Raw genomic sequence first — 26,057 nt, 5'->3', positions numbered from 1 at the left:
TTGGATTGTCTTTTTTTTTTCCTCTTTAACAGGCTTATTTTCCTGAAATGTAGATTTTTATTACTCCCTACTGCAAGATTACTCAATGTTCAGTTCACCCACTCAGCAGCAGGATGGAAGAATTGAGAAATTATTAACTTTGGTGACTTAAGGAGTGTTGATATCTGAGCAAGCAGTTAAATGAGATAAGATTGAACACACAGAAGTGCTCAGTAATTGTGTAATTATGAATCTGCGTTTCAGGGAATTGTAGGATTAAAATCTTAACCTTTTTATGGAACCTCTGGAGGAACCGTGTCTTTGGGACCTGGTTCCTAGCACAGTTTGGAATGTTGTAGTTGTATTCCTTGACACTTCACAAAAGAAGTGACATTTGACCATAGGTCTTGGAGAAATAGGACTTATTCAGGCAGAAAAGGGGAAGTAATAGAAGTCTAGGAAGAGGAGAATGGTACAGGGAAAGATGGAAGCCTGTATGACTGAAGCCGGTTGGGAAAGATGTTAGGGGACAAATTTAGGAAAAGATTGGTTAACAGAATGATTTTGAATGTTTTTAGCTTTATCCTTTTTCTTCTACTCATTCAAGAATGACATTTGAAAATACTCTCTTTGAAGATATTACCTTTGTATTTATTCTTGCCCAAAACACTAATTTCCCACAGCCTCTCAGCCGCTTACCAACTCTGAGCCAGTTTATAGATCCAGAACACCTCGAAGAAAGGGCAGGCCAGCTCCCCTTCAGAAAGGATTCTGCTTGCACCCCAGACATTGTATAGTGGTTTCAGCTTCATTTCAGAGTTTCCTGCAAGGGACCCTAAACTCCAAAGAAGGCTCTGACAATTCTTTGGTGACAACTTTGGAGACTGTATTCAGTGTCGAGGGCATCCAGCCACCCAGGTGGCTTGACAGCTATAATGCTCAGGTTGGCACACTCTGCTTGCCAGATGAGGGTTTGTGGTTATGCATAGTACGTTTACCGTCTCCTTCCTGCATTTTCTCTTGAGAGCACTGATGTTCAATTCAGTGAAAAAGGTGGGGAAGTGGGAGGAGGAAGGAAGACTAGTAATAGTAACTAAGGCAGTTAGCAGAATCTTTTCTCCCCCTTTTCATGTAATGGAGTTGAAATTGAGTCACATGACTGCTAATTAGGATTTTATTTGCTGTGTTCCCCCTTGCAGTTAGGTGTAATCAAGTGACTGAGTCCATTCCTATGGAATTTGAGTGGAAGTACCTCTTCTTCTGGGCTGGGACCCTTAGGACAGTGGATGTGCTCCTTTGTAGTCTCTCTCTATTCCTTCCCAAAGTAGTAGCAATAGCAACTCAGCCTTGATTTGCTGCAGAGCCACAAGATGGAAGGAACTTGGATCCCTACATGACCACATGGAGTACTGAACTGTTGGGTGAAAGAGGAATAAACGTGTTCACTGTTTAAGCCACATTATTGGTTTTTTGTTAGCAGCTTACCTTTGGTTCAAATTAATGCAAATGGTATTTCAGAGTTAGCTTCACTGAAGTTGGTTCTCAGCAGGCTGTACTAGTCCTGCCTTTCCATTGTAATAATTGATCTTGGGGTAATGGGGACTGAGTATATAAAAGGCTTTGCCAAGGGGCGCCTGCCTGGCTCAGTCTGTGAGGCATCTGACTCTGGATCTTGGGGTTGTGAGTTTGAGCCTCACATTGGGTATGCAATTAAAAATTAAACATATGATACAATGAAAAATACAATGAAAAAAAAAAAGGCCAGTCCACTGAGTTAATTCCAAGTTGTATTTAAAATCTCACTTGATGACAAATATCAATAAAGCCTGATGCACATTTGTATAGCGGTAGAGACAGCCCGATAATATATAGCACATTGTTTTTTGAGCTCTGTTCCACAGACTAATAGTGTGCTAATGTTAGACCATTATCACTGAAATTATATAAGGCTTAAAGTTTTTTTTCATTTTTTTGTGTGTGAATGAAAATGTAGAAGTTTACTGAAATATAAACATTTGAGAACATATCAAATAGGAAAAAACCACAACATACACAGACACTTGCTGCAAGAGGACGTGTGAGGTATGTTACCACCGCCTAGGCTACCCATGTGTTAGCACATTTTTCCTGATTGGAATCCATGTAAGGTGGGAAGGGGACAGAACTGCCCTGGCTGACTGGCCATACAGCCTGCAGGTCTGCACCTTCAGTGAAAGCCCCTCTTGGCCCAGTTCCTGGGGGCACCTGTTGGCACCCCTACTCTTGGGTAGAAAGGCGGAGACCCTGCTGTTTTCCTTGAGGGTAGGGAGGGCTCACTGTGTGGGTAAGGCTGGATAAGCTGCCTGGGGAAAGGGAGAGGATCCAGTGACCAGAAAGTGTGCTGTCCCTTCATCCTCCAAGTGGGAAGAGTCCATCCTTTGTGATCAAACCCCTGAGAAAGACACACTGGCCAAACGTCTGCAGTACCTTTAAGTGAGCCCAGCACGGCCAACTGGGTTCCTCTCTGTCACCAGATCCCAGGTGCCCTCCTCTGCCAACAGCCTGTGCTTGCCTGGTGGGGAAGGCGGAGAAGGCTTCTGAGGCCGAAAAGGGTCAGCCCCCAGTGGATGAGAAAGTGTGTGTGCATTGTGTGTTGTGGGGGGCCATGGGAGGGGAGAGAAAACTCAGTCCAGCAGAGCTGTAGCTTACCAGGCCAAGGTATCTGTTCTGTGCTAGCTTTTAATTTCCTCCCCTTTCCTTTCCTTTTCTGCATTAGCAGTTTGAGGGCTCCCACCGGCATAGCCTCCCACCACCACAGCATGATGACACCCTCATGGTGGTGGTCTGTGAACACTGCAGGGCATACTCATTTGAGAGGTGAGCCTTGTGTAAGAATCACATTTTCTTTATGACATAGGAGCAGCCTGCTCCCCCTGCTGAGGGTCCAAGAGGAGAGACGGAGCTCCCTCATCTCCTGTCCCCTGGAGTGGCTTGACCTCTGCAAGGCCCATGGCCTCCATGGCCCGTCCCTGTCCTGAAGTGGGGAGACCTGCCCACACCTTGGTAAGCTGGCTTGGTAAGCTAAGGGTATGGGACTAGCCCTGCTTTGGCAGAAATTTCCTATTCTTTTAAACTTTGTATTCTACTTCTTTAGAGTAGAATATAGTGTACCATATTGGATGTCGGTTAAAATATATCTCAGGTTTAATATATCAAATACTTCATAGGATTCTGAGAAGCACCATAGTTTTCAGTTATTTCACTATCTGAATAAGGTTAGAACCACCCGTCTAGTGTTTTTGATTTATACTTACACTTGCACATATAATAAGCCAGTGAAGATTTTATTCTCATTTTACAATCAAGGGCAGGAGAAGTTATAAGTTGCCCAAGGTCATATAGCTGGAAGTGGCAGACTTTTACCCAAATCCTTCAACTCTGGAGTCGGTGTTCTTGGAAGAAATGAAAGGTTTGGTGATCATTTGGAACTAGGTTCACATCCTGACTCTAGCACACACTGGCTGTTTGATGTATGTGCAGTTAATACGTAATGTAATGAGTGAGGCAGAAAAATAACTTTTTAAAAAACTTGAGAATATTCAAATCCTAGTTCAGTAGATTTTTGATTTCCATTTTATCCTCAGTTGCTACTACCTTCCATATTGGTTCCTATGACTTCTGTTTTGGAGCGATTTTGTAAAACCCACTTGAGATTCATCGGGGGTAATTTTTATGAGGCAGTTAGCATGTAGGGTTAGAACCCTCATGACTACAGTGCCGCCCAGGACTCAGCTCTTTGGTCCCTGTACCTGGGCCTATGGTAGAGTTTGAGAAGAGCCATTTAAGTGGAAGGAACTTGGTAATTCAACTCACCCATTCTGGGAACCAAGATTAAACATAATTAACACCTTTTCAGCTTTGCTTACAACATATTCAGAGATTCAAGAACAAGATTGCTACCAGTAGCAATCCTCTGCGATGTAGGGGGGGAAAAACCAAAACAAAACTTTAGGTAATTGGAGAGAAATAACATGAGGGAAGAAAATAGAAAATACTTGCCTTCAACGTACTCTATGTAGTCTCCCAACTGTCTACTTGATGAAGACAAAGCCAGCTTGAAGTATAGGCATGGATAGGGAAGTAACCATCCTCAGACTTTTTCCTCATGATTTACTTTAACCCATGCCCACTGAGTCCCAAGCATTTAATTAATAGATTAACTGAAAAAAGCCCCAACCCTTTAAAAAGTTCCCTGCTCCCTCTTTGGAGAGATCCTTTCGGGAATCCTTGCCACAGATGTTGGTAAATGAGAGAGTCAGAAAAGGGAAAAATATTTTATGCTGCAAGACTTTTCTGACCTATAAATTCAGTTCAGTCTCCACAGAATACTGAAGCTGGAAGGAAACCCTTGAGGTGGCCTAGCACTCTCATTTTACAGAAGTAGAAACTGGGTTGGAGCACTTCACCTGCTGGAGTTAATAAGAGAGGTGTGTCTCCTAACCCAGATCTCCTGAATCCTGGCATCCAGTGGGCTCTCTACCACTCAGCAAGATAAGCTTGGTGATGGTTTGTATTAGATTAGGAACCATCTTTTCCGTTGTCAGTTGCTTGGTTTGTTTATCTAGAAACACGAAGACAAGTATTGGCATTTTTGAAAACTGTCTTCATATTCTTTATTATTTTTGTTAATGTTTATTTTTGAGAGAGACAGACTGAGCAGGGGAGGGGACAGAGAGGGAGGGAGACACAGAACTCAAAGCAGGCTCCAGGCTCTAAGCTGTCAGCACAGAGCCTGATGCAGGGCTCCAGCTCATGAACTGTGAAATCATGACCTGAGCTGAAGTCAGAGGCTCAACTGACTGAGTCACCCAGGCTCCCCAACTGTATTAGAACTGGCTTCATATTCTTAAATGGTTGTTTGGAATCAAATGCTTTCAGAGAATGGGCTACAAGTTATGTCTAAAGTTGACATAACAGCACCTTGTGCACACACAGCAGTAAAGAGATGTGAATTTCCTTTGCCAAAAGAAAAGCTGAGGCTAAAATTGATCCCTAAAATGGGAATACTTCAACACCTAGCTGGTTCTGTTCAAAAATAAGGAATCAGCTCAAGTCCTGTGGCCAAGTCTATATATACCCAAACCATTTTGTGAAAGCTACGGTTAAACTTCATTCCCCTAGTGAAGTTTATGATTCTGTGACCTTGGAAAAAGTTGAGCTTAGAAGTGCAAAATTCACTTGCTCCTGCTCATTTATCCTTGGCCCAGTTTACCTGGGAACCTTCCCAATGTGTTAGCAGAAAACCCCTGTGACTGTGCACAAGCACACCTCCCGTTTTAGATCACTCCAAAGAATGGCTAGCAAATGGAACCAGGCAATTAACAACTTTCTCATTTGACTAAAAAGAATTTTTATCATAATTGTGTTACCAGCATTGAATTGGTAATGAGGCTCTTAGAATTTTATCTCAGTTTTTCTCCTTTGTGCATCAAAAAAGGTCACAAGTATTTCTGTAAATAGTAATTAGTTGTGCCTTTCCTCATTAGCTCTGAGGAATGGGGAATCACCTTCAGGCTGCAGAATAGAGAACCCATGCACTGGAGATTTGCCAATGGCAGGCTCACTTTGTTCAAAGTGTTTCAGAAATGTTTGGATTTGTCGCTAGCATTTAGAAGCCGGGAGATTTGGCAAATGTTTAAATTCCTGGTTTCTAAGAATGTGAAGGGAGGTCCAGCAACACTCGTTCTCCTTTCCATGGCAGTAGTCAAGTGTCCATTAGAAAAGAAGAGCTCAAGAAACCAAAGTATGCCCACGCTGTGTTAATAATACCTCTGCTAAAATCCTTGGGGCACTCCTGAAATTTATCCACACCAATACTTTCAGGACCCATCACCCAAGAACCAGCTGGGCAGGGACATGTGCCATCCCTGGAAATCTAGCAGCCTTGGGTGCCCGTTGCAGTTTTACTACTATTTTTAGAAGGCCCATGATTTGTATCTAAGAGGGCTAGACAGCAAGTGATACCTCCTTTTACTTCTGGTGCGTTTTATTTAACTCAGGAACTAGAAGGCAGAGCAAAAAGTATAGCAGATGCATACACAAAATAAATCTTCTTCTTTTAATCAGAGCCGAAAGGAGTCCCCATTGACATTTTACTCTGTGCCCCTTCGTGGGCTTTAAGCAAAATGTTCAATTTGCTCTGAAGTGAGGAAAATGCAACAGTTAAGGGTTCTGTCTCACAGGTGTAGAGATTAGAGACAGTGTTTTAACATTTGATATTTATCTTGAGACCCACCTGACCAGATACTTTGCACTCTTGTTAACCAAATCTGTGAACACCTGTTGGCAACTATATGCTTCATTTTCTTGCCTAATTCTTCACAGAACTGCAAGGCAGTTCTTTTCCTTCCTTTGTAGCTAGTTTTGTTTTTTGCCACTAACCAAGAGTTAAAAGCTTTAAAGGTTATGCATTTCCTTAAGCCTTTAGCAATCTACATGACCCTCTGTTGCCAGAAGCAAAAGGAACTAATCTTTTGAGAATGACTTGAAAACTACTGAGGACAGCAACTTCGGTTCATACCTACATTTCTCCAGACTATGTATCAGTGTTTACTATTTATTATTCGTCTTTTCTAAACAACACATCACAGCAGTCTTTTCTAAAAGGATGCCCACTGTGGCAGCTCAGGTTCTGAAAAGGTCGTCAAAAGCAAGAAATTTGCTAATTGGTTACGTGAGATTGTGATGGAACAAGCACCCTTGTACATTGTTAGTGTAAATGTTGATCAGGCAGATTTCTTTTGGAGGAAAAGAAATTATAAATGCGTCACTTCTGTCCCAGGAATTATGCTGCTCAGAATTTATGTGCATATATGCCAATGGATAAGGTTATCCATGAGGAAATTCAAGTCCATGGTTAAGTCAATTATGGTGTATTATACCATCACTGAAAAGAATGAGGTAGACCTATTTGTGCTAATGTGGAAGTCCACACATAAAGTGAAAAAAGCAAATCTAAGCATGCATGTATAGTTTGCTACAATTTTTAAAAGAAACATTTACATAAATATGCTTTGAACATCTGAAGGACACTAGAAATGATTAATAGTGGTTACTTCTGGGGAGGGACCTGATGGACTGGAGATGAAGAGTGAAAAGAGATACGCCACTATCTTTTGAGTTAGTGTGTGTGTGTGTTTTGATTTTTGTTAGCATGTGCATGCATCTCCTTTTCACTGTTTTTTAAAATGAACCAGACCACGGAAATAATGACACACTTGTTAAGTGGCTCTCTCCCCAATTGTGTGTTTCTGAAGGTTCTCTGTCCATCCCACGTACACAGCCCTGCCCTCTCCAGGGATGGGTGTAGGGGATGCTAGACTACTCGTTTATCTCTTGGATTCACATCCCCCTTCCCCAAGGCCTAACAGCTTTTCCCCATTCCAGTAGACATGGACAGCTTTGCCTCTGGGCCTCAAGTTCTATTTCCCACTTACTAGTAGGAACAAGGGAATATGCAGGAGTCAAATGGTGGCCTGTTAATGGTATAAGAATGGGCAGTCATGCCTGAACAGGAGAGCTAAACAGAAGTTACCTGGATATGTTTGAAAATATCGGTGTTCAGAAAGGTAGTTTGTTATTTATTAATAAGCATTTATTAAATACCTTCCTATAGGTCCAAGGTACCACTAGGACCTTACTTAGGACTGAAACGTATATGCAAGAATTGCACATAAAATATCAGCTCATTAGTTCAAATTCAAGATCATTGTTCCTTGAAACAGAACCTCATATAAACTTGAAGTAGTCAGTGGCACAGCATCCTCTAAAGATTTTAAAAGAAAAAGGCCAACAAGTTAGCTGGAAAGGAAAGGAATAGCCTCTCTTCAAATACTAAATCTACAAAGTCCTCTGCCTCTAAAGCAGATCCTTGTAGTTTTGGTCTCTTCCCAGGAAATAATCACCACTCTGTTGAAAATGGGAAAGGCACCCCCTACCATCCCCAAGGGGGGAAAAAAAACATTCACCCAAACAGCTTCTACTTGTTTTTACCATATATTCCAGGGATATGTATGGGGTTTTTTTTTTGTTTGTTTTTACATTTATACAGTTTACATTGCTTGACCCATAAATAGCACTCGTAAGATTAATAGGGCCATAGTTTTAAAGAGTATTTACATAGCCCCACCATGCATACAGAGCCTTTTTAATATTGAAAAAATCAAAAAATTTGAACTTTCCATCACTAGGCAATATAAATTTGGCCATCTAAGCTTATAAACCCTGACTAAAATACAAGCAATCATTTCATCCATAAATGCTGTTTCTGGTTCTCCAACAAATCTAGCACTGCAGTGTAACAAATGTCTTGCAATTCAGGGATATAAAAATAACCAGCTTTAAAATCTGAACTGTACAGTATGTACATTAATATTTGCACCGTTAAATTAGGAATACACTTAAGTCTATGAAATACTACATTATAAATAGCAACGTCTTTTTCAATCTGGAGCTGGAGCTAATACAATGCAGCGTTTACCTGGCTAACTGAAAGGGGACGAGGTGGCCTCACACGATGGGATGCACAGTATTGGCTGGGTCAGCGTGACTACGTGCATGCCGCACAACAAGACAGACTGATCAGGACCTGGGCCAACCTGGTGTAGACAAAGGACACACACTATCACTTTACAAAGGTGGCGGGAGTTCTCCATTGTCTAATATCAACACCCCCGTCCAATCACCTCCTGACAGTCTCTTGAGGATTCTCTTGAGGCTTGGAGACCAAAACCGCTACATAGGGCTGTAATGCACCTGACAGGCACAAGATGTGGCATCAACCTGGCACCATCCAAGGAGGGCAAACTGGAGAAATCACACCTTCCAAAGGTTAATCTGACACTGTAAACAGCAGCAGGGGTCTCATTTACATGGGCAAAGCACTTCAAACTATTTTAGCAACTTTCCTATGAAGAAAAAAGATAGGATTCAAGATGGTTAATGGCAGTTTAAACATGATCCCCACAGCTACTAGGTTAAGAAATAATACAGTTTTTGCCCTTGTGTCCCTTTTTCTTCTTGGATTTAGTTGTCCTCTGACCAAACTGAGGAGTGGGGAGTGCAGAAGTTGGGCTCGAAAGGTCATCTGTATAGTAGGCGTATCTCTGTGGCCGGGGTTGAGGAATTGGTTGTCCAAGAAAATATCCTTCTTCTTCTGAGTCGGAGGAGGAGGAGGTGGAGGAGCACCAGGAATCATCGTCCTCACCGTAGAGTCCCAGAAACCTAGGCACTCCTGGGTTCTGCAGTGCGTAATCGGAGGTGGCATGGGCGTACTGTCCATACAGATCAGCATTCTGGATGTATGCTTGGATTTCCCGGGCACTTTTATTCTGTATAAATTTCTCGTAGTTATCAGGGGTGTAAAGCCGCAGTCTGTCCTTGGGAGAGTATTTTCTTTCTGTGACCAGATTCAGGGCATTGTCAGAGCGGGACTTCCTACTTCTCCTGCGGCGATGGTGATGAGACCGGGATCCCCTCTCTTCAAAATGGTAGACCCGTCTTCGAGTCCTTTCACTCATCGGAGGCTGCCGGATTTCAATGTTGTCATAGTTTCCATTGTCAATGACGTCATCTGAAAACTTGACCTGCTGTGGTCTGGATTGAGACTTGGATCTTCTCAATACTGGCAGATGTACTACTGGTTTCTCCTCAGGCATGATTTTTTCTGGACACAACTCTGAACTTAGACTCTTCAAGGACTCTGCGCTCCTGTGCAACATGGAAGAGTTCAAAGTCCCCATATTGCTCATTTTCTCACAATCTTCTGCCTCCATTTCCTCAAAGTTTTGCAGGGAATATAATGAGGGTCTTGGCTTGCTTTCTCCATCCACTGAAGCCCCTAGAAGAAAAGTCAAGACAAAATGTGATCTTCTGACAATTACTACACACAAGCTACTGAAAGGAAGCATCTCAAAGAAAATTCTCCCAAGTGTCAATGTTTGATTAACACCCACTAGGTAAAACCAACATGCACTTGAGAAGGTTTGACTTTTATCATCGATACAGGGGGCATAGCCTCTTACAAGCCCAGCTCTTTTGTGGCCAGACATTAGTTATAGCACATGTCACGAGCAGCAAACATTTTAAAACTTCTCCACATGTAGAACATGACACACAGAAGCTTCTGCCTTGTGATACATTAAAGCCAGACTACTTCACTTGAACATCTCTCAAATCAATCCCTTCCTTTGCATCCACATGACCACAGTTATGATCCTTTTATACCTAGCTTAGTGGTCAGCAAACCACAGCCCAAGGGCCACATCTGGCCCACAGCCTATTTGTGGATAAAGTTTCACTGGAACACAGCCACACCTATTCACTTACACATGGTCTATCGTTGCTTTCTGCAGTGACAGAGTTGAATGGCTGCAACAGAGACTGTATGATCTAAAAAGTGCTATCTAGCCCTTTACAAGAGAAGTTTGCCAAGCCCTGACACCTAGATCATCAGATCCAGTCTTCTTCCCCCTTTACCTCTGTAACATATGCCACTCTCAGATTAATTTTACTTTAATAAAGCTCTTCTCAAAACAGATATTGCTCTCCTTTTTTAATAGGGCCCAGGCAAGTCAAAACAACCCAGCAGACTGTAAGTGACTAGGGCATGGTACAGACTATTGTCACCTAGAGACTACATAACTTCCTACTTTCTAGAGGGAGCCTATTTCTTAGCCCATTATTGTCAAGGAATGTCAGCCCTAACACTTTGTGTACCCAATGAGGTCTGTTTTTGATACTAAGTGTTAAAACACAGAGCCCAGCAAACAGGATATGCTTAATTCAGTCCCACCCACATTCTTCAACTCCCCTTTATTGTTGGCCTGCCTCATCTTTGACAAGTCCAACAGAAACTAGGAGGGTAGCTAGCTGTCTTAATTCCTTCTTGCCAGGGTTATTTCTGGCACAGGGCAGCCAGTAAAGCCTTTCCTGCCTATATTACAGTAACATAACCTTTATGAAAGGACTGAATATTATCAGTTGGACTATAAAACTAGCCACAGCCTTTGCTAGCCACGGACCAGTAATATTTCTGTGTTCAAAGACTTAACGCAAATGTGAGATTCAGGAGGGGGTGGGTTCCAGACTCAGTCGTGCCTTTAAAAACCTATGTAAAGTTAGGCATTTAGCCTCTTGGTGATTTAAGTTTCCTCATGTGTAACACATACTAAGTAATACCCACTTGATACAGCTCAGGATCATTTTAAGGATAAAATGTAGATAACTGATACGAATATGCTTTGAAAACATTAAAGTGAAATTATTTTTTAATCTGCATAAAAAACATCCAGCTATTTTTGAGCTATCTGTTGCCAGCGGGCAATTCAGAAAAATATAAAAGATGCCATGAGCTTATAAAGCACACATGCTGATTTTAGCATCTTGAAATTCCTACAGCAAATCTTAAGAGCACAGGATCTTTCAGACACAGATGCAGATTCCATTATCCACATAAATCAATTTCCTCCTCTTTAAAATAAGGATAATACGTATTCAAGAAGCTTCTATTAAACACGTACGCTCACGTTTATTTTGTTAGCATTTGGCGTTCGATGTAAACTTCTTCCTTCCCTTGGTCTACAGTTTTTCGTAACATGGGCCCTACTGCTGAACTGTAGTTTGTAGAATAAATTTTTTAGTGGCTCTTTTTTCCAAAAACCCCATAATCCCTAGATTGCGTACCTGTGATATTAGATAAAGCCAAAGAATCCATAGAATCTCGAACACTTTGCTCTGGTTTCAAGTCTGACAAACACTCCAGGGAATCTTCATACCAGTGTGTTTGATCGTGATTATAGCCTGAAGCCCCATGGTCCAGATCCAATTCCTGGAGCCTTCTACTGCTTGCAGGGCCTGGGTGGCTGCCATAAGCAGAATCGCCTAGTCCATCTTGTGACTGTGCCCAATACATATCAGACTGGTATTTTTTACTTGCAAGGCTCTGGTTATTTTGCTTTAACTCAGTCTTATTTTTAACCATGTTATCAGATATCCAGTGCTCACTGGCTCGTATATCTAGCTCACTGGGCGGCTGCTGAAAGAGGCTTTTATCACCAAACTTGAGGAGGAGCTGCGTCATATAATCTTCATGCTCAGCCCATTCTTCAGGGTCTTCTGGGGTTTCGTGCTCCACTCTGCCTTTCCAAAATTCTTCATTGACGAAACCTCCCTGCCTGGCGAGACTCAGATCCTCCAATTTCCGAGAAAGGGTGTCGTCAGCATTGCCTGATAGGCCAGGAAACTTGTAGTTTAGAGCAGGCGACAAAAGAAGAGACTGTCTACACTGATCTGCTGACCGACTGCTCTTGCCCATCCGGACACTTCTTCTAGAGTCTCTTGATCGAGCTGACTGAAATGCAGAGTCAGAAGAGTCAGAGGCATGGACGTCTTCACCAAGGCTGCATGTTTTTGAGCAATAAATCTGACCTTGTTTGGGAAGGAAGGGACACCCCAACAAAGAAGCTTTACACTGGGCACAAGAAAAGCAGGCTTCTGTAGCATGCCAGTGCTGCCCATCATAGGTCATCTGTGCATGGTCGACACCTGTTTTGAAGAAGGACAGAGTAGGAGGTTACAGTTCAATCTTGAAATAAAGGAAGAAAAAGACAAGAATGTTTGTATGGGGGAGCTCTAAAAGGTGATGGAAATGTCTGTATCTTGAAAGGGCTGTGGGTCACACATGTACAGTTAATTGTCATTATTCACAAATCCCATATTTTTGAATTTGCCAAAATTTTTTAATTTGCCTACTTGCTAAAATGTATCTATACCCGCAGAATCAATACTTGCAGAGCTTTCAGGGTTATTTGCTGACAGGTGCAGAATGATGAAAAATTTGAGTCAACTGATGTGCCATGTTCCCAAGCTGAGGTCAAACAACCAACGCTCTGTCGTTTGTCTCTGCGCTCATACTGTAACAGCTGACAGAGCCATGGTCGATTTATTATCAAGTTTTCTTTGCATTTTTGGGCTTTGTGTTGATTCCGCTGTTTAAGAGGGCTCCCAAGCATAGTGCTGAAGTGCTGTATACTGTCCCTAAGCTCAAGAAGGCTGTGATGTGCCGTATAGAGCACGTAAGTGTGTTAGATCTAGCAGCGTCATTCAGGCATGAGCTATAGTGCTCTTGGCTACGAGTTCAATATTAGTGAATCAGTATACACTAAATAAGGTGTGTTTAAACTAAGACATACATGAAACAAGATTATCTGTTGAGCAGTTCATGAAAATGTGACCAGAGCCTTGCAGGACCCCAACCCTGACTGTCCCCGAGGAGCAATGGTCCAGTAACTCAGGCAACTTTATAGAACACAACCATTGCAAATAATGACAGCTGACTACATATCCATTGTCAAAACTCCTCAAACTAAAACATTTAAGATCTGTACATGCCCCTGTAAGTTCTACAAAACAAACCCACACAGAGACTGGACAATCATAGGCCGGCTACACACTTACCGATGTGCTCCCCACAGGTCTCACAGTACTCTGCATAGAGAGACTCAAAACAGCCGCAGCAGAATGGGCGGCCATCCTTCATGATGTATCTCTGTCCCCCCAGGACCGTTTCACACTCAAGGCAGCAGAAGTGTTTCATGTGCCAATGGCGACCCTCAGCTTCTGTGCACTCATCAGCAAAAATTATCTTTAAAAAGAAATGGGATGAAAAGATCATGGTGAGCTCTTCTAGAGGCCAATTAACTGCATGTTTTCTGGACAACTGACAGACACTGGCTCTTAAAGAAATCACTTAACTAGCTAACCTAGGTTCTTATAGCCTCAGGCTCACATCTTACTCGATTTAGATATGAAATAAAAGCATGAATTGAAAATGTTGAAAAAGAGAAACTCAGTGCTTGCTTAAACTTAAAACAAAAAACAGATTTTTACATAGGAGATCATTCATTTGGTCATATTTTTGCTCTCCAGTCACACTTTGTTGGCATAATCTGGCAAAGAATACATTAACATTGAAATAATTTAGTAGTCTGTATTTTGATACTAAACTCATAAAAATGTCTGCAGAATCAGCAGTTACAGCTATCCAGATGCTGTGCTGTGTGAACAGCACGTGTAGATAATGTTTCATTTGACCCGGTGGTCATCTCCAGATTAAAGACTTTACTTTTTATAATTTTGGTTTCAAAGAAATTTCAAATTGCATATTATTGAAAAAAACTAAAAACATAAATGTATAAAAGTAGGCACTGAAAGTTAACTGTCACTGATTGAAGGAGACTGAGGAGATACAGAATAAATGCAATAAGGTACCCTGGATTCGATCTTGGAATAGAAAAGAGACACTAGCAGAAAAACTGGAAATCTAAATAAAGTCTGTAGTTAATGGTATTATGCCAATGTTAATTTCTTAGTTTTGATGCATATACCATGGCTAGGTAGGATGTTAACAATAAGGGAAGCTGGGAGAGGGTCTACAGAACTCTCTGTCATCTCTTCAAGTCTTCTGTAAATCTAAAATTACTTTAAAATAAAAAGCTTAAAAAAAATTCCTTTCACACCACCATCCCTTCCCACATGCCCCAGGGGTAACCACTGTTAACTCAGTGTATGTCTTTCCATACTAGTTCTGAGTGTATACAGATATATACACAATCCCGACTTACTCTCCCTTTATTTAACAAAAAGAAGATTATCTACTACTTAATATTCTTGCAACTGGTTTTCTTCTCCCACAATCCATCAAGGACATCCTACTTATCAATGCACAAACACACCTGCTGCCTTCTCTTTATTAGCTGCATATTATTCCATTATATGAATGTACAAGATTATCTTAAAAATATCTAGACAGCAAAAGCAGGAGATATTTATATTTTGCTTAGATGTGAACAGTGGAATACTGGCTTACTAGAAGCTTATTTTTTCCAGTGTTAAGGGATAATTTTTTTTTTTTTTTTTTTTTTTTACCTCATCACATGCTGAACACCGTGGTTTGAGCAGTTCAGCATGGTGCCTGCCACAGTGAATTTTTCCATCCTGATAAAAATAGATGAGGTCGACCAGCAGCTCGTTGCACGTGTAGCAGACAAAACAGGAAGGGTGCCAACACACTCCAGGGCCCGCACGAGAGGCAAACACTGCAATTTCACCTCCATTTATCTTCAACCCACACTAAAAACAAAAGGATTTGAAATTTAGACGATCCTTCTTTAAGAACTGGATGCTCAGCCTTTCCTACTTTACACTAAATTCCATTTTGTCAAGAAAGCTTTTATTTGTGGCCCCTCCTGTTAGTGATTAAATAGCTCTTTAATGCTGGATTATTTCTGATTCTTAACTGGAATGAACATGCCTCAGATATACTACCACACTAGACTGTTTCTAAGAATGGTTTCATCCAAGTCACATGAAGAGTCCTTTTCCTGAGCCAGCCTCCTATTGGATACATTTCCTACTCTGAGCCAGGAAGTGTCTGAACGTCTTCATTCTGTTTCTGCAGTTTTGAACAGTGGGTGTACCCCAGCACCTCTCTCCATGCCCAGATTTCACCTGATGTTTACACAAGGGCAGACTGACTCCCCCTGTCAGTTATAAACATTAATGTCCACTTAATAAAAAGCTAGGCTGCCTTTTATGTTTTGGAGGCTTTTAGGGCCCACACCTGTGCTGGCCCGGTCACCTACCCCCAACCATACTCCATCCACGTCACTACCACGAGCTACTACTCATCCTTGGAAAGTGCTACCTGTTCGCACACGGCGTGCATCACTGCTCTGGACAAAAGTTTAATCGTTCCTCTTCCTAGTGCTTCTTTCTTCCTTTGAGCACTGAACACCTGCAATTCTTTCTTCTCCTCTTCACTCAGCGACTGGCAATACCGCACCTTCAGAGAGAAGAAAACAGAAGCACCACCCTGGAGCACCCAGTCTCCCTCACCAATTCAGTATTTCCAGGGTTAGAGTTTCGGCAAAGAGCAAGTTTAACTGGCCTGCCCCATAAATCCCCAATTTAAAAATGGCACTGTACCTTTAAAATGACATCAAATCTTATAGCCTCTCCAACAAAAGGGAAATGCAATTCGAAGGATCTTTTTTTAAAAAAAATAAGGAGTGTTTAAACTTTTATCAGAGACACTTAAAAAAACTGGAAGACATTAACCTTTCTACAAAAGGTTTAAACTTGTTAATTGCCACTTTCACTCTCCATTCTACAGGCACTCCACTGCAGGGCCAGCCCTAACTACCAGAAAGCACTGACTCTAGATGAAGGGGCAGGGAAATCTCAGGAATTTATAGGTTCCTGATAAGTGGTGGGTGGCTGCAAACACTACAAAAAACAACTTGTTGTTAAGTTTATTGCACTGACACCCTTTTCTCTCTCAAAGAATGGAAAGCTATATTCTCAAGGCAAATTTTAACTGAAGAAAGGCAAAAGAGCCCTGGCCAGTGAGGAGGTAGGGTTTATGAGAGGCAGCTCAATGTTTAGGGTGTATTTTTTTTTTCTTTAAATTAGGCTGCTTCCTGTTATTTTACCTCATTATCATGTGGCGGCAACTGGTACAAGAGCTGTTTAATTCGATGTTTCTCTCCAGGGCTGTTAACATAAGGAACCTTTTCCTCTGGTAAGCAAGCAAAATAGAGCTGGATCTGGGTAAGAGATGAAAAACAAGGACATCAGCATACCGGAAGTGAACATCTTAGCTTACATTCCATCTTAGAAAGTTACCTTTCTCTTTAGGTACAGGGTTTGGCCTCTTGTAGCTAATGAGAAGACCAGCTGAGCCAACTCAGCAGAACTGCAAATCTTCAGATAGCTAGCATCCAGCTGCTAAATTGCTCTTCAGGAATGTAATTTGTAGTGACAATTAGGGGCATCATAAATTATGCACCATAAAATGTGCACACTTAATGCTACTATTCCTCAGCCTATCTCCCTAGGGTCAGCCAAGAAAGAATGCCAGGTGAGTGCTGCATATGACCACACAGGCTGTGTGACGCCACCCAAAACCCAGACACTACACAAGCACACTCAATTTGCTCTCTGAATTTTACACGTCACAAAGACAAAAGCTGTTTTGTTAAACTGTGTAAACTCTCCCTTATCAGGTTCTCTCAAGCATCAGCTTTCTTTGCTTCCATGGATGTTATTTTCTAAATACCCGGAGTCCGTTTCCCCACGGAAACTGGAGGGGGGCCATACTGAGCTGTACTGAGGTCACTTTGAAAGGAGAACTCCATTTCTGGTTTTTTTTTCCCCCCCATGGTATTTCAAGGTATATCCCTTAATGCATGTAGAGTACTTTGCAGTGCTGAGAATCAAGGTGGTTTGAGGGGAAAAGATCAGGGAACTAGGGGCTTGTCTGCTTCAGTTTATCTTTCTATCACATAAAACCTACCCAATCGTAAGCTGAAAGAAGGGGTTTTCTGCTAGTAAGTAATCAAAATATTGCTTTCCTAACCAGTGTGCCAGCACACCACCCTCCCTCCCCATTGCGTCAGCCACAGAAGCTTTTACAGTTAGGAGTGCTTACTGAATACCAGTTCCATGTGCACCGGGTACTGTGCCAGGATGAGTAGGGAGCCCTATTCCTCAGAAAAGTTTCCCACCATGCAGGAAACCCCCATAACTTAGGAGCAGTCATACACCCAGCTGGGACCTTTTATTTCAAACTATGGCTTCACCTGCATCTGTCACCAGCAATTTTTAGTAAGTTCATCATTATAAGGATATTAAGGAAATAAAACTCTGCATATACAATATTCTCATCTTAAAGTAACAATACAAACAAAGCATAATTTTTTTTTTTTTTTTTTTTGCAATACACTCTGTGGTGACAGATTCTTTTATGTGTCAGGTTATCAAAGGTCAAACGTCTAAGCAATAACACTTCAGGTGATTTCTTACAGCTCTGTACTTCTCATCTCTTCCAAAGCAAAAGCATTGCTCAGAGCTGGCATGGAAATGTTCCTCTTTTCTTTCATTACCTTTCTATTGTTACTTGATGTCTTCAAAAAGTTTAAATTCCTCTCACTCTCTCCCAAGAGCGAAGAAATTAAATATGCCCTTCAAAAGCAAAAATTTATACTACCCAGAGAGTAAGGACAAAGGAGGGTAGCATAGCGTGTCAGTAATGGTAGGAATGGTCTGTACATTTTTTAGCATTTCTCAAAAAAAATCTGACATGTTGTTGGTAAACAGAGCACATGGAGTGATGAGGTCCCACCTGCTCTGGCCGCAGGCCTGGGGGCACCCAGGCATACTCCTCCAGGGCACAGCCAGAGTCGTCGTCAGATGTGGAGCTCCTCTGGCACCCGAAGGCAAGCTTGCTCATTTTGGGCTCCATCTCCAAAGGCATAATATTGAAGTGAAAAGGCCGGTTTCTCAGTCACAGGACATCAAACAATGGCTGCTGTGGACAATATAGGGAAAAAACAAAGAAATTAAAACCTGAAGGCCTACTCTTGCCCTCCAGGAACTTGTATGGAATGCTGTTTACACACAGCTGGGCCTGGTTTTCTAGTAACTAGTTACCCGTTTCTAGTCACCAAGTTACCAGTGTCGCCACCCCCCAACCCCCAGGCCCACCAAAACTGCGCATCTAGAGTTACACAATTTGGAAGCAGCCCCCTTAACAACTTAGCATTTCAGAAGATGCCACCAAAACTAGCTTAGTTCCAGCTGCCTTTAACAAGCGCCTCTAACACGCTATTCGTTAGAAGGGTTCTCAAGAAACTGCTTTGTTGACTTTCTAACTTTCCCACAAATGAAATCTTGTGAAGTCCCAAGAGTGGAAGAAGTGTCAGAGATGGCACCGCCTCCTGCCCTGCCTGCTGCTTTGTGTTCCCGAGACCCCACCCTGCTCCCGGGTCTCCTAATCCCAGCCATTTACTGCCGCCTGCACAGAGTGGGTCCACTGGCAGACTGCTCAGATTTCTGGTTTCTAATCAAGTCTACTCCCTGACTAGAAATAGCAGTTGAATCCTTAATATAGCACGTTCAATCCAAAAGCCTTTAGTATCAATGGGCCAAAGTCTGCCAGACAGTTCATTAATGAGTTCCTTCAACAAAAAGTAATTGAATCCAAGCACGAGGCTAAAATAAAATCCTGCTAGCTGACTATTAGTGTGGAATTGCATTACCAGCAGGCATTCATTGAAAAGTCACACCTACTATGTGTGACAAGCTAGCAGCCAGCTACTGGGCAAAGTAAGATGTAAATCCAGTTCTGGATGAAAAGTCTTCCTCAGAGGGAAGGGCTGCAAAGGTGTTAACACAGGGGTCTCTTGCTCTACAGCCCAGGAACTTTGTTATGGGCGTTTAAGTTCCTTGTTAAATTTCTTTTGATTCTTAAACATCATCCCTCATCCCAAGGCACTAAGAAAAAAAGATACAAGACTTTTCAGAATCGATGCAGCTTGTTTTATACCTGCCCCTTTCCTTCTCCCTCCACAAAAACAAAAACAAAAACAACATAATTAGCCTGACCCCAATTTAAAGAAAACAAGGCTCAGGAAGTTCAATCACTCACCTAAGGTTACACAGCTGAAAGCCAGAGAGTACAGTCACACTACGTGCCTGACTCATCAGACTTCCAAAAATTGTTCTGCCTTAAAAAATTCTCTCTCTTGCTAAAACAAGTAGGAAAGGCAGTGAACCCTAAGCACACTCCTGCCTGAGAGGAAGTCCTTTCTCAGCCACTATGTCAAACCCAACTCTACAGTATCAGAAAGTTACCTCTCACAACCCAATTATTAAAACGTACACTTTTTCTTTTATAAATCAAAGGACATAAATTAAAATTGCAACAGTTAACAAATGGAAGGCCAAACATCCAAGGGATACAAATCGTTGTTAGAAGAAGGAGGGACGCCATACAGTAGGCAGATATTATTTCAACTATTAGTTTAACTTTTCCTTCACCCTGACCAAAAAGTAAAGATGAACTCATTTCCTCCACTATCATTGGGAGGTTACGACCTTTTAAACAAGTCGTCATTTCACACAGGTGCAATTCATTCCCATCTTGACTTAAGAAAGGCTCTCTAAACAGGCACATTCCTCTTAGCCCTCCGTAAAAAAAGGATGTGTTAATGAAAGTCAGAAAATTTCTTGGATCTAGTCTTTCCCTTTTGTTTTGGAAAAAGCAACTCCCACATGTCAAAGGAAGAGAACTAGAGGTTAAGAATTTAATTAGTAACTCAAAAATCCCCACCAGGAGAACGGGGGCAGGGGGGCTGGGAACCTTCAATGCAATTTTAACCTGAATATTGAAATATATATATTTGGTCCTTCCCAAATCTGGCTGAGGAAGGAGACACTAAGGTACCTGCACTGCAGAAACTTACAAAAAGCATAAATATTAACAAGAACCTATTAAATATTAATATATTATAAAACGAGAAAACACAAATTTAAGACAAACCATGGATTTTCCAAGCTAGCACAAAGACGCAGACTAGCAAAGATCTGAATTACTTTTACAGCTATATTCCTAGATTAGCCTTTTGCAAAAAAATGTATAGTAAATTGCCATCCCAATCAAGGTAAATCAACTTTAGCACTAAATGACACAATCCACCTCCTCCCAATCTAGATGGGAGGCCACGCCTTGAACTACAACTCCCATATATTTGTCCCAGCCTCTCTACACACTACACTGAGGACTGTCGACCATCAACAATGTGAAGGGTCCAAGTGAAGGGACACGAGTTATCACAGGCAAGGCTTTCAGTTTTATGTGTTGGCATTCTGACAGCTAACTGATTCCTGGTGGGATTAGTGTTATGACATTTAATTATCATATGGAGCAACCCAATGAGGGCGTGTCTCAATTCACAGCGGGGAAGACGGAGCCTCAGAACGACCTGTCACAGGACAACTGTCCAAAGGCACAGTGGCCTTAGAACTTGGCCTGTGATCTTAAACCTCTAACCCCACACTGCCTCCTAGAGGTGGAACCTGATGGAGCCGGTTCCCCTTTGCTGTGGCCAGTTAGTACCGCTACTGCATCAGTCACGACAAATGACTGAATGTAGGGAGACAGTCCACTTTGCCCAGAAAAGGCACTTCAAGGAAAGCACACAGTGAAAAAGGATTATAAAAATTCACCAGCCTCATGAGCTCTGGGTTCAGAGTTTATTCTCTGGAGAGAGCCTCTTTTTGCTTTCTATCAGAAGATAATAAAATGACAAAACATTACATGCATTGGGAAGGTCTCAGAGCTGACAAAAAAAATTAAAATAATAAAAGTTACATAGCATGACCTTTACTTGATAACACAAAAATCTGAATATGGATTTTTCTCTTTTAAAAAATTACTTGTGTCAGTAGACCCTTATATTCTTAAGTATATCATTTTCTCAAACTGTGTCATATGAAAGCAGGTGACAGCTGATCATGGTTCTTGCACTATAAAATGTTAAAGTAATAAAAACTATAAATAAAAACATTTCACAGGGGCGCCTGGGTGGTTCAGTCAGTTAAGTATCTGACTCTTGATTTCGGCTCAGAGCATGGTCTTAACGAATCCATGAGCTCAGTCCCCGCATCAGGCTTTGCGCTGTCAGTGCAGAGCCTGCCTGGGATTCTTTCTTCCTCTCTGCCCCTCCTCTGCTCTCACTCTCGCAAAATAAATAAACTTAAAAAAAAATACATGATCTCCCAAATACACCTTATGTAGGCATTTACATTTACTGTATTGAAAATGCGTGACAGCACAAAGAAAGAGGGGGACGTGGCCATTACTTATGCTCTGGGTCATGATGTAGGATCTTCCTAATGACATCTAAATGTGGTTCTGTCTCGTCTGCCAAAATACCACCTTTTAGAACAAACACAAAACCATGTGTGAATTAGATCTGACAGAAAGATTTAATTAATTTCATTTCCAGGTATTGTCTCTAGGTTGATCATGTGAAATACAGACACAAATCAGGTCTACAAATGAGTTGAATTATAACAGGAATAGAACTATCCAAAGTTGGAATTATGATATAGAAAATTTTCAACATTTTTTTTTTGAACAACCACACTTAGATGGGCAAAAGTGGCCCTGTCCTTTATTAATTTTGTACTTAATTTTTGTAAATTTTTATTTTGATATAATTTCAAGCTTCAGAAAAGTTGGAATAGCCCTTTGTAGCCTTTACCCAGACTCATCAAGTGTTTGCATTTTGCTTCACCTGGTTTATCACCATTCTCCTCCTCATGATCACAAACACATACACACACTTTTGTGGGAGCCTTATGGAAGTGCAGATTTTTAACATCCTCTTACCTAACCACAGCTAAGTTTTAAATATGGTATTATATTTTTTAAATGTTTATTAAAAAAAAACTATATGCAAGACACGGTGCTAGATACTGGAGATCAACAGAGTAAAAAGCCAAAATAACTTAGTATTCTGTGATTATTCTGAGGAAGGTTTATTGTACTGGTAGTGAAATGCTGTAACTGAATGAACTTAATCACATGTGAATGACAATTATGCATTAACTAATTCTGTGCTAGGTTTGCCCCTGTTAAGGAAATGGATCTGGAAGGGCCCCACCTCTCCAAAGTCTCTTCATAATTCCGCATGTCTCACAATGCAGGGAAAAAAGTAGAACGATGTTCAGGAATGGGTTTGTTCAGGTTCCAGAGTTTGACCGTCAAGGAAGCACGTAGAGGGAGCAACACCTTTAAGAGCTAACAGCACCGTCGAAGATGGCACTGAGGTCAAGCACAGAGAACAGATACTTGGATTAAATTATAGCAGGTAAGGAGTTATTTGCAGGTACTATTTTAAAGAGAGGACTAAAAGCAGACTAGAAAGAAGACTCAAGGAGATGAATGACAAAAAGAAGAAAAGGGAATGGACAAGGGAGACGAGAAGAAAGCCCAAGGTTGGGTAGAGAGAAATGAGATACTTTTTTCTTACGAAGACAAGGACTATCATGGGGATGCTCCAAGCCAGCCAAACAACAGAAGGTGGAAAAGTTTCATTTCCCTTCTTTCTCCTTTTCTCCTTTCTTCCTTCAAAATAGTTAGTTACTTCTCACCATTTAAAAAAAAACTCAAAGACAAACAGTTCGCAGATGTAGGACTTCTCAATCATCATATAATTGTCAAGAGAACATCTGACCCAAGGGACAGAGCAATACGTAAAGGAATGGGATCTGGGCTTCAGCATTCAGTAAACCCAGCCCTGAACTCTTCAGACCTTTGGCAAACCACCAAACGCAATGGGGCCTTGTTCTTTATTGTAACTATTTTCCTTACAAAGATGGTCTAAGTAGGTGAAAGCTTTAAAGAAGAAAGGAATTATACGAGTATAAAGAATTAAAATTACTACTGACTGTGTCAATTGGCATTGTTATTTCCACTCTGACTACACAGATTTTTCTTGAAACTGACCAGCAACATCCAGAATAAGAACACGTTAATAGCCAAGACAAAGGTTGACATGTGAATTTCATCTTCTTTTTGAGTTCTGGAGGTTCTGTAGCCTCCTGAAGGGCAAACGGTTTTGACAAACTATCAGCCACCATTCCCAAGTCCCTTGGGATCAACTTCTAACCAGTCCTCACAACAAAATCTCCAATACCAGCATGCCTGCGCATGCACACAATGCATAATGGTCTACAGAGCATGGCAGGGTATTTCCAGGTGTCTTAGTAGAGCAACAATGGTGAGAACCCAATATATAACTGGCTGTAAGTTGGCCCTTATTCCCCCAATCAGAGTATGGTCTCATTCATCCAACAGTGATATAAGGAGGGGTTCCTTGTGAAATTTACTTTGGAGATTCATTTACTCCATCCATTCATTCATCTCTGTATTTAAGGGCCATTATTGAGTGGTTCTAGGAAATACCACAAAGAGGCAATTGACTTCATTCCATTAAAAGCTAGAACTTAAAAAAGAAAATGTATTTAACATGGTAAGAATATTTCCAAATTCCATTATACATTTCCTTGTTTTCTTGAGTGCGTGTGTGTAAATTATATGTGAGTTAGCCTTTGACTGATCATTTGTTTTCATTCTGAACAGAAAATGAACAATAGAAAGAACGCTGGCTTCAGGAATCCAATCTAGTCATTTAGCTGGATGTGACCCCGGAACCTAGTTCCTCAATTGGAACACAGGTTTAGGGCTACCTCACAGTGTAGAGCTGATGTGTGGAATTGCATGGCCCCAAGGCTTTAAGATGGTTGACAAACTTTTTATAGGTTTTTCCCTCCCTGCACTCATGACAGATTCTGAATTCTTGCTACTTTAGTCTCTTATAAAGTAAGTAGTCTTTTTCCTTTGCCCACAACCAACAACCTCTAAATCTTTTTTAGTATTTTGCTTTCAATGTTCTGCAAATTAGGCAACTGTAATTTGAAAAAATTAATCTAGACGTATATAGAATCATTACGCTATGAACAAGGGCTTACACATTCCTTCTGGAAGTAATCACTGGTTAAATAAGATAATACACAAAATGTGAAGGTATTATGCAAATTAAAAGCAGCTCTATTATTTTGCTATGCTATTTTGGTCATTTGAGGATCATTTATTTTCTACTGCACTTACATGCTGCCTCCAGAATAGCTAAGGAGTACTATTTTGGTTGACTTTTACATATACATAAACGAGCCTTTACTACTTTTCCCTAAAAAGTTTCATAAGTCAGCACAGTATATGAAGGTCCAGAGGCAGTGAAGAGTCGAGAGTTTTGCTGGAAGACAGAAGCAACAATAGATGGCAATGACAGCACTGAATGACGCTTTCAAGAATTAAAAAGATCAGGCAGCTGACTTTGTGTTTAACCCTAAAGGCAATGGGAAAAGACAAAAGGCATGTGAGCAGAGTACCACTGCTGGTCTTAAAGAAAATTAATACTACAGTGATGGTCAGGAAAGAGAACAGGAACCTGGGAGGGGCCTATTTGTCTACTGTTCCCAAGAGAGCCTAAACATGGTGGCTTGGGGAACCAATAGGAAGGGGGGGATCTGGGTCAAAGATAGTCTTAGGTGACTGAAAGATGATGTACTAAAACAGAAATACTACACTGGCAAGTCAGAGGGAATGAGGATTTGAGAGGGTTGGGGAGAAGGAGTTCAATCAGATACATATTGAGGTTATAACTGTACATCAGTTCTGGTATGGTTCCTATTATTAATCATTTTTTGGACTAAGTCACCAAATCAAATCAAAATCATGCAAATGGAAAACAGAATAATTTTCAGTCCCTGCCATTGAATACGAAGTCTAAGGTCATACCCCTAATTTACAAACACTTCTCCCAAATTCCACTCTAGTTCCTATGTGAAGATTACCATGGCATTGCAGGGTCCCTACGAAAAGGTATTTCTTGTGTGAACATCCCCAGGGAAGTTAGAAATCCTTTGATCACCAAAACCCAGAACAGATACTGATTTGTGAACTCAGTTGGGCTAACATTCCCTAGGTGTCCCCTGCTGCTAAGTGTCATCCTGAGGGCCACAAACTGCTTAACAACTTCTTTGTTAAACTGCTTGTTAACAAGGCCTTAGCACATAAAAGATGCAGATCACACATAACCACTCAAGAGCTACTCTAACTCTTCAGGCTAAATATGCAGGTGGATTAAATTTAACTACAGACTAATTTGGTAGTACAAAAACCCTTAACACTTCTGTTCCTTTCAACACACAAAATACACAACCCTGTGGATATAGGTATCCCCTTGTTTATGGAGACTTTTAAAAAGCCAGAAAGACCTGTAGTCACCATAGGTATCAAAACTATGATAACCAAAGTTTGAATTTCATAGTAGAGATCCTAAACTGTTATCTCTTTAAAGTTTTCACACACACAAAGAGTACGCAATGCTTATTGTCTGCTAAAGACGAAAGTTCAGGGCCCAATTCACTTTTATTTCTGTTGAAACGAACTGTTGAGATAACTGTAAAATAAAAACATAATAAAGGTATCCAACGGCACTGCTTCATCAAACATTAGTAAAAGAACTTCATACCAGCAATTAGTGGCATTAGGCCATGTGCCCTTTGGCATTTTCTGTATTTTCCAGGTAGACCTCCCTCCAACTTGTACATTTTCCAACAGCTGAGTG

General features: G+C 41.2%; 1 protein-coding gene across 5 annotated transcripts in view; it reads right to left on the bottom strand.

Annotated features, from left to right (window-relative positions):
• Positions 1 to 7,990: 7,990 nt before the first annotated feature.
• Positions 7,991 to 26,057, bottom strand: part of PRICKLE1 (prickle planar cell polarity protein 1) — a 112,399-nt gene continuing 94,332 nt past the window's right edge. For 4 of the 5 annotated variants that reach the window (XM_086713620.1, XM_086713622.1, XM_086713621.1 and 1 more), the window contains exons 2-8: positions 18,200 to 18,385; positions 16,509 to 16,622; positions 15,722 to 15,859; positions 14,944 to 15,147; positions 13,474 to 13,660; positions 11,701 to 12,561; positions 7,991 to 9,856 (exon numbers count right to left, since the gene is read on the bottom strand). In XM_086713620.1, the coding sequence (XP_086569746.1) occupies positions 8,994 to 9,856; positions 11,701 to 12,561; positions 13,474 to 13,660; positions 14,944 to 15,147; positions 15,722 to 15,859; positions 16,509 to 16,622; positions 18,200 to 18,331 (2,499 nt within the window). In that variant the 5' untranslated portion in view covers positions 18,332 to 18,385 and the 3' untranslated portion in view covers positions 7,991 to 8,993. The remainder of the gene's footprint in view (positions 9,857 to 11,700; positions 12,562 to 13,473; positions 13,661 to 14,943; positions 15,148 to 15,721; positions 15,860 to 16,508; positions 16,623 to 18,199; positions 18,386 to 26,057) is intronic. The other variant, XM_086713624.1, reaches the window with a different exon arrangement.

The sequence above is a fragment of the Puma concolor genome, chromosome B4, assembly GCF_028749965.1.
Source record: "Puma concolor isolate L17-30 chromosome B4, mPumCon1.1.hap2, whole genome shotgun sequence".
Classification (NCBI taxonomy): domain Eukaryota; kingdom Metazoa; phylum Chordata; class Mammalia; order Carnivora; family Felidae; genus Puma; species Puma concolor.
The sequence above is the reverse complement of the archived record's forward strand: the minus strand, read 5'-3'. Positions and strand labels throughout refer to the sequence as shown.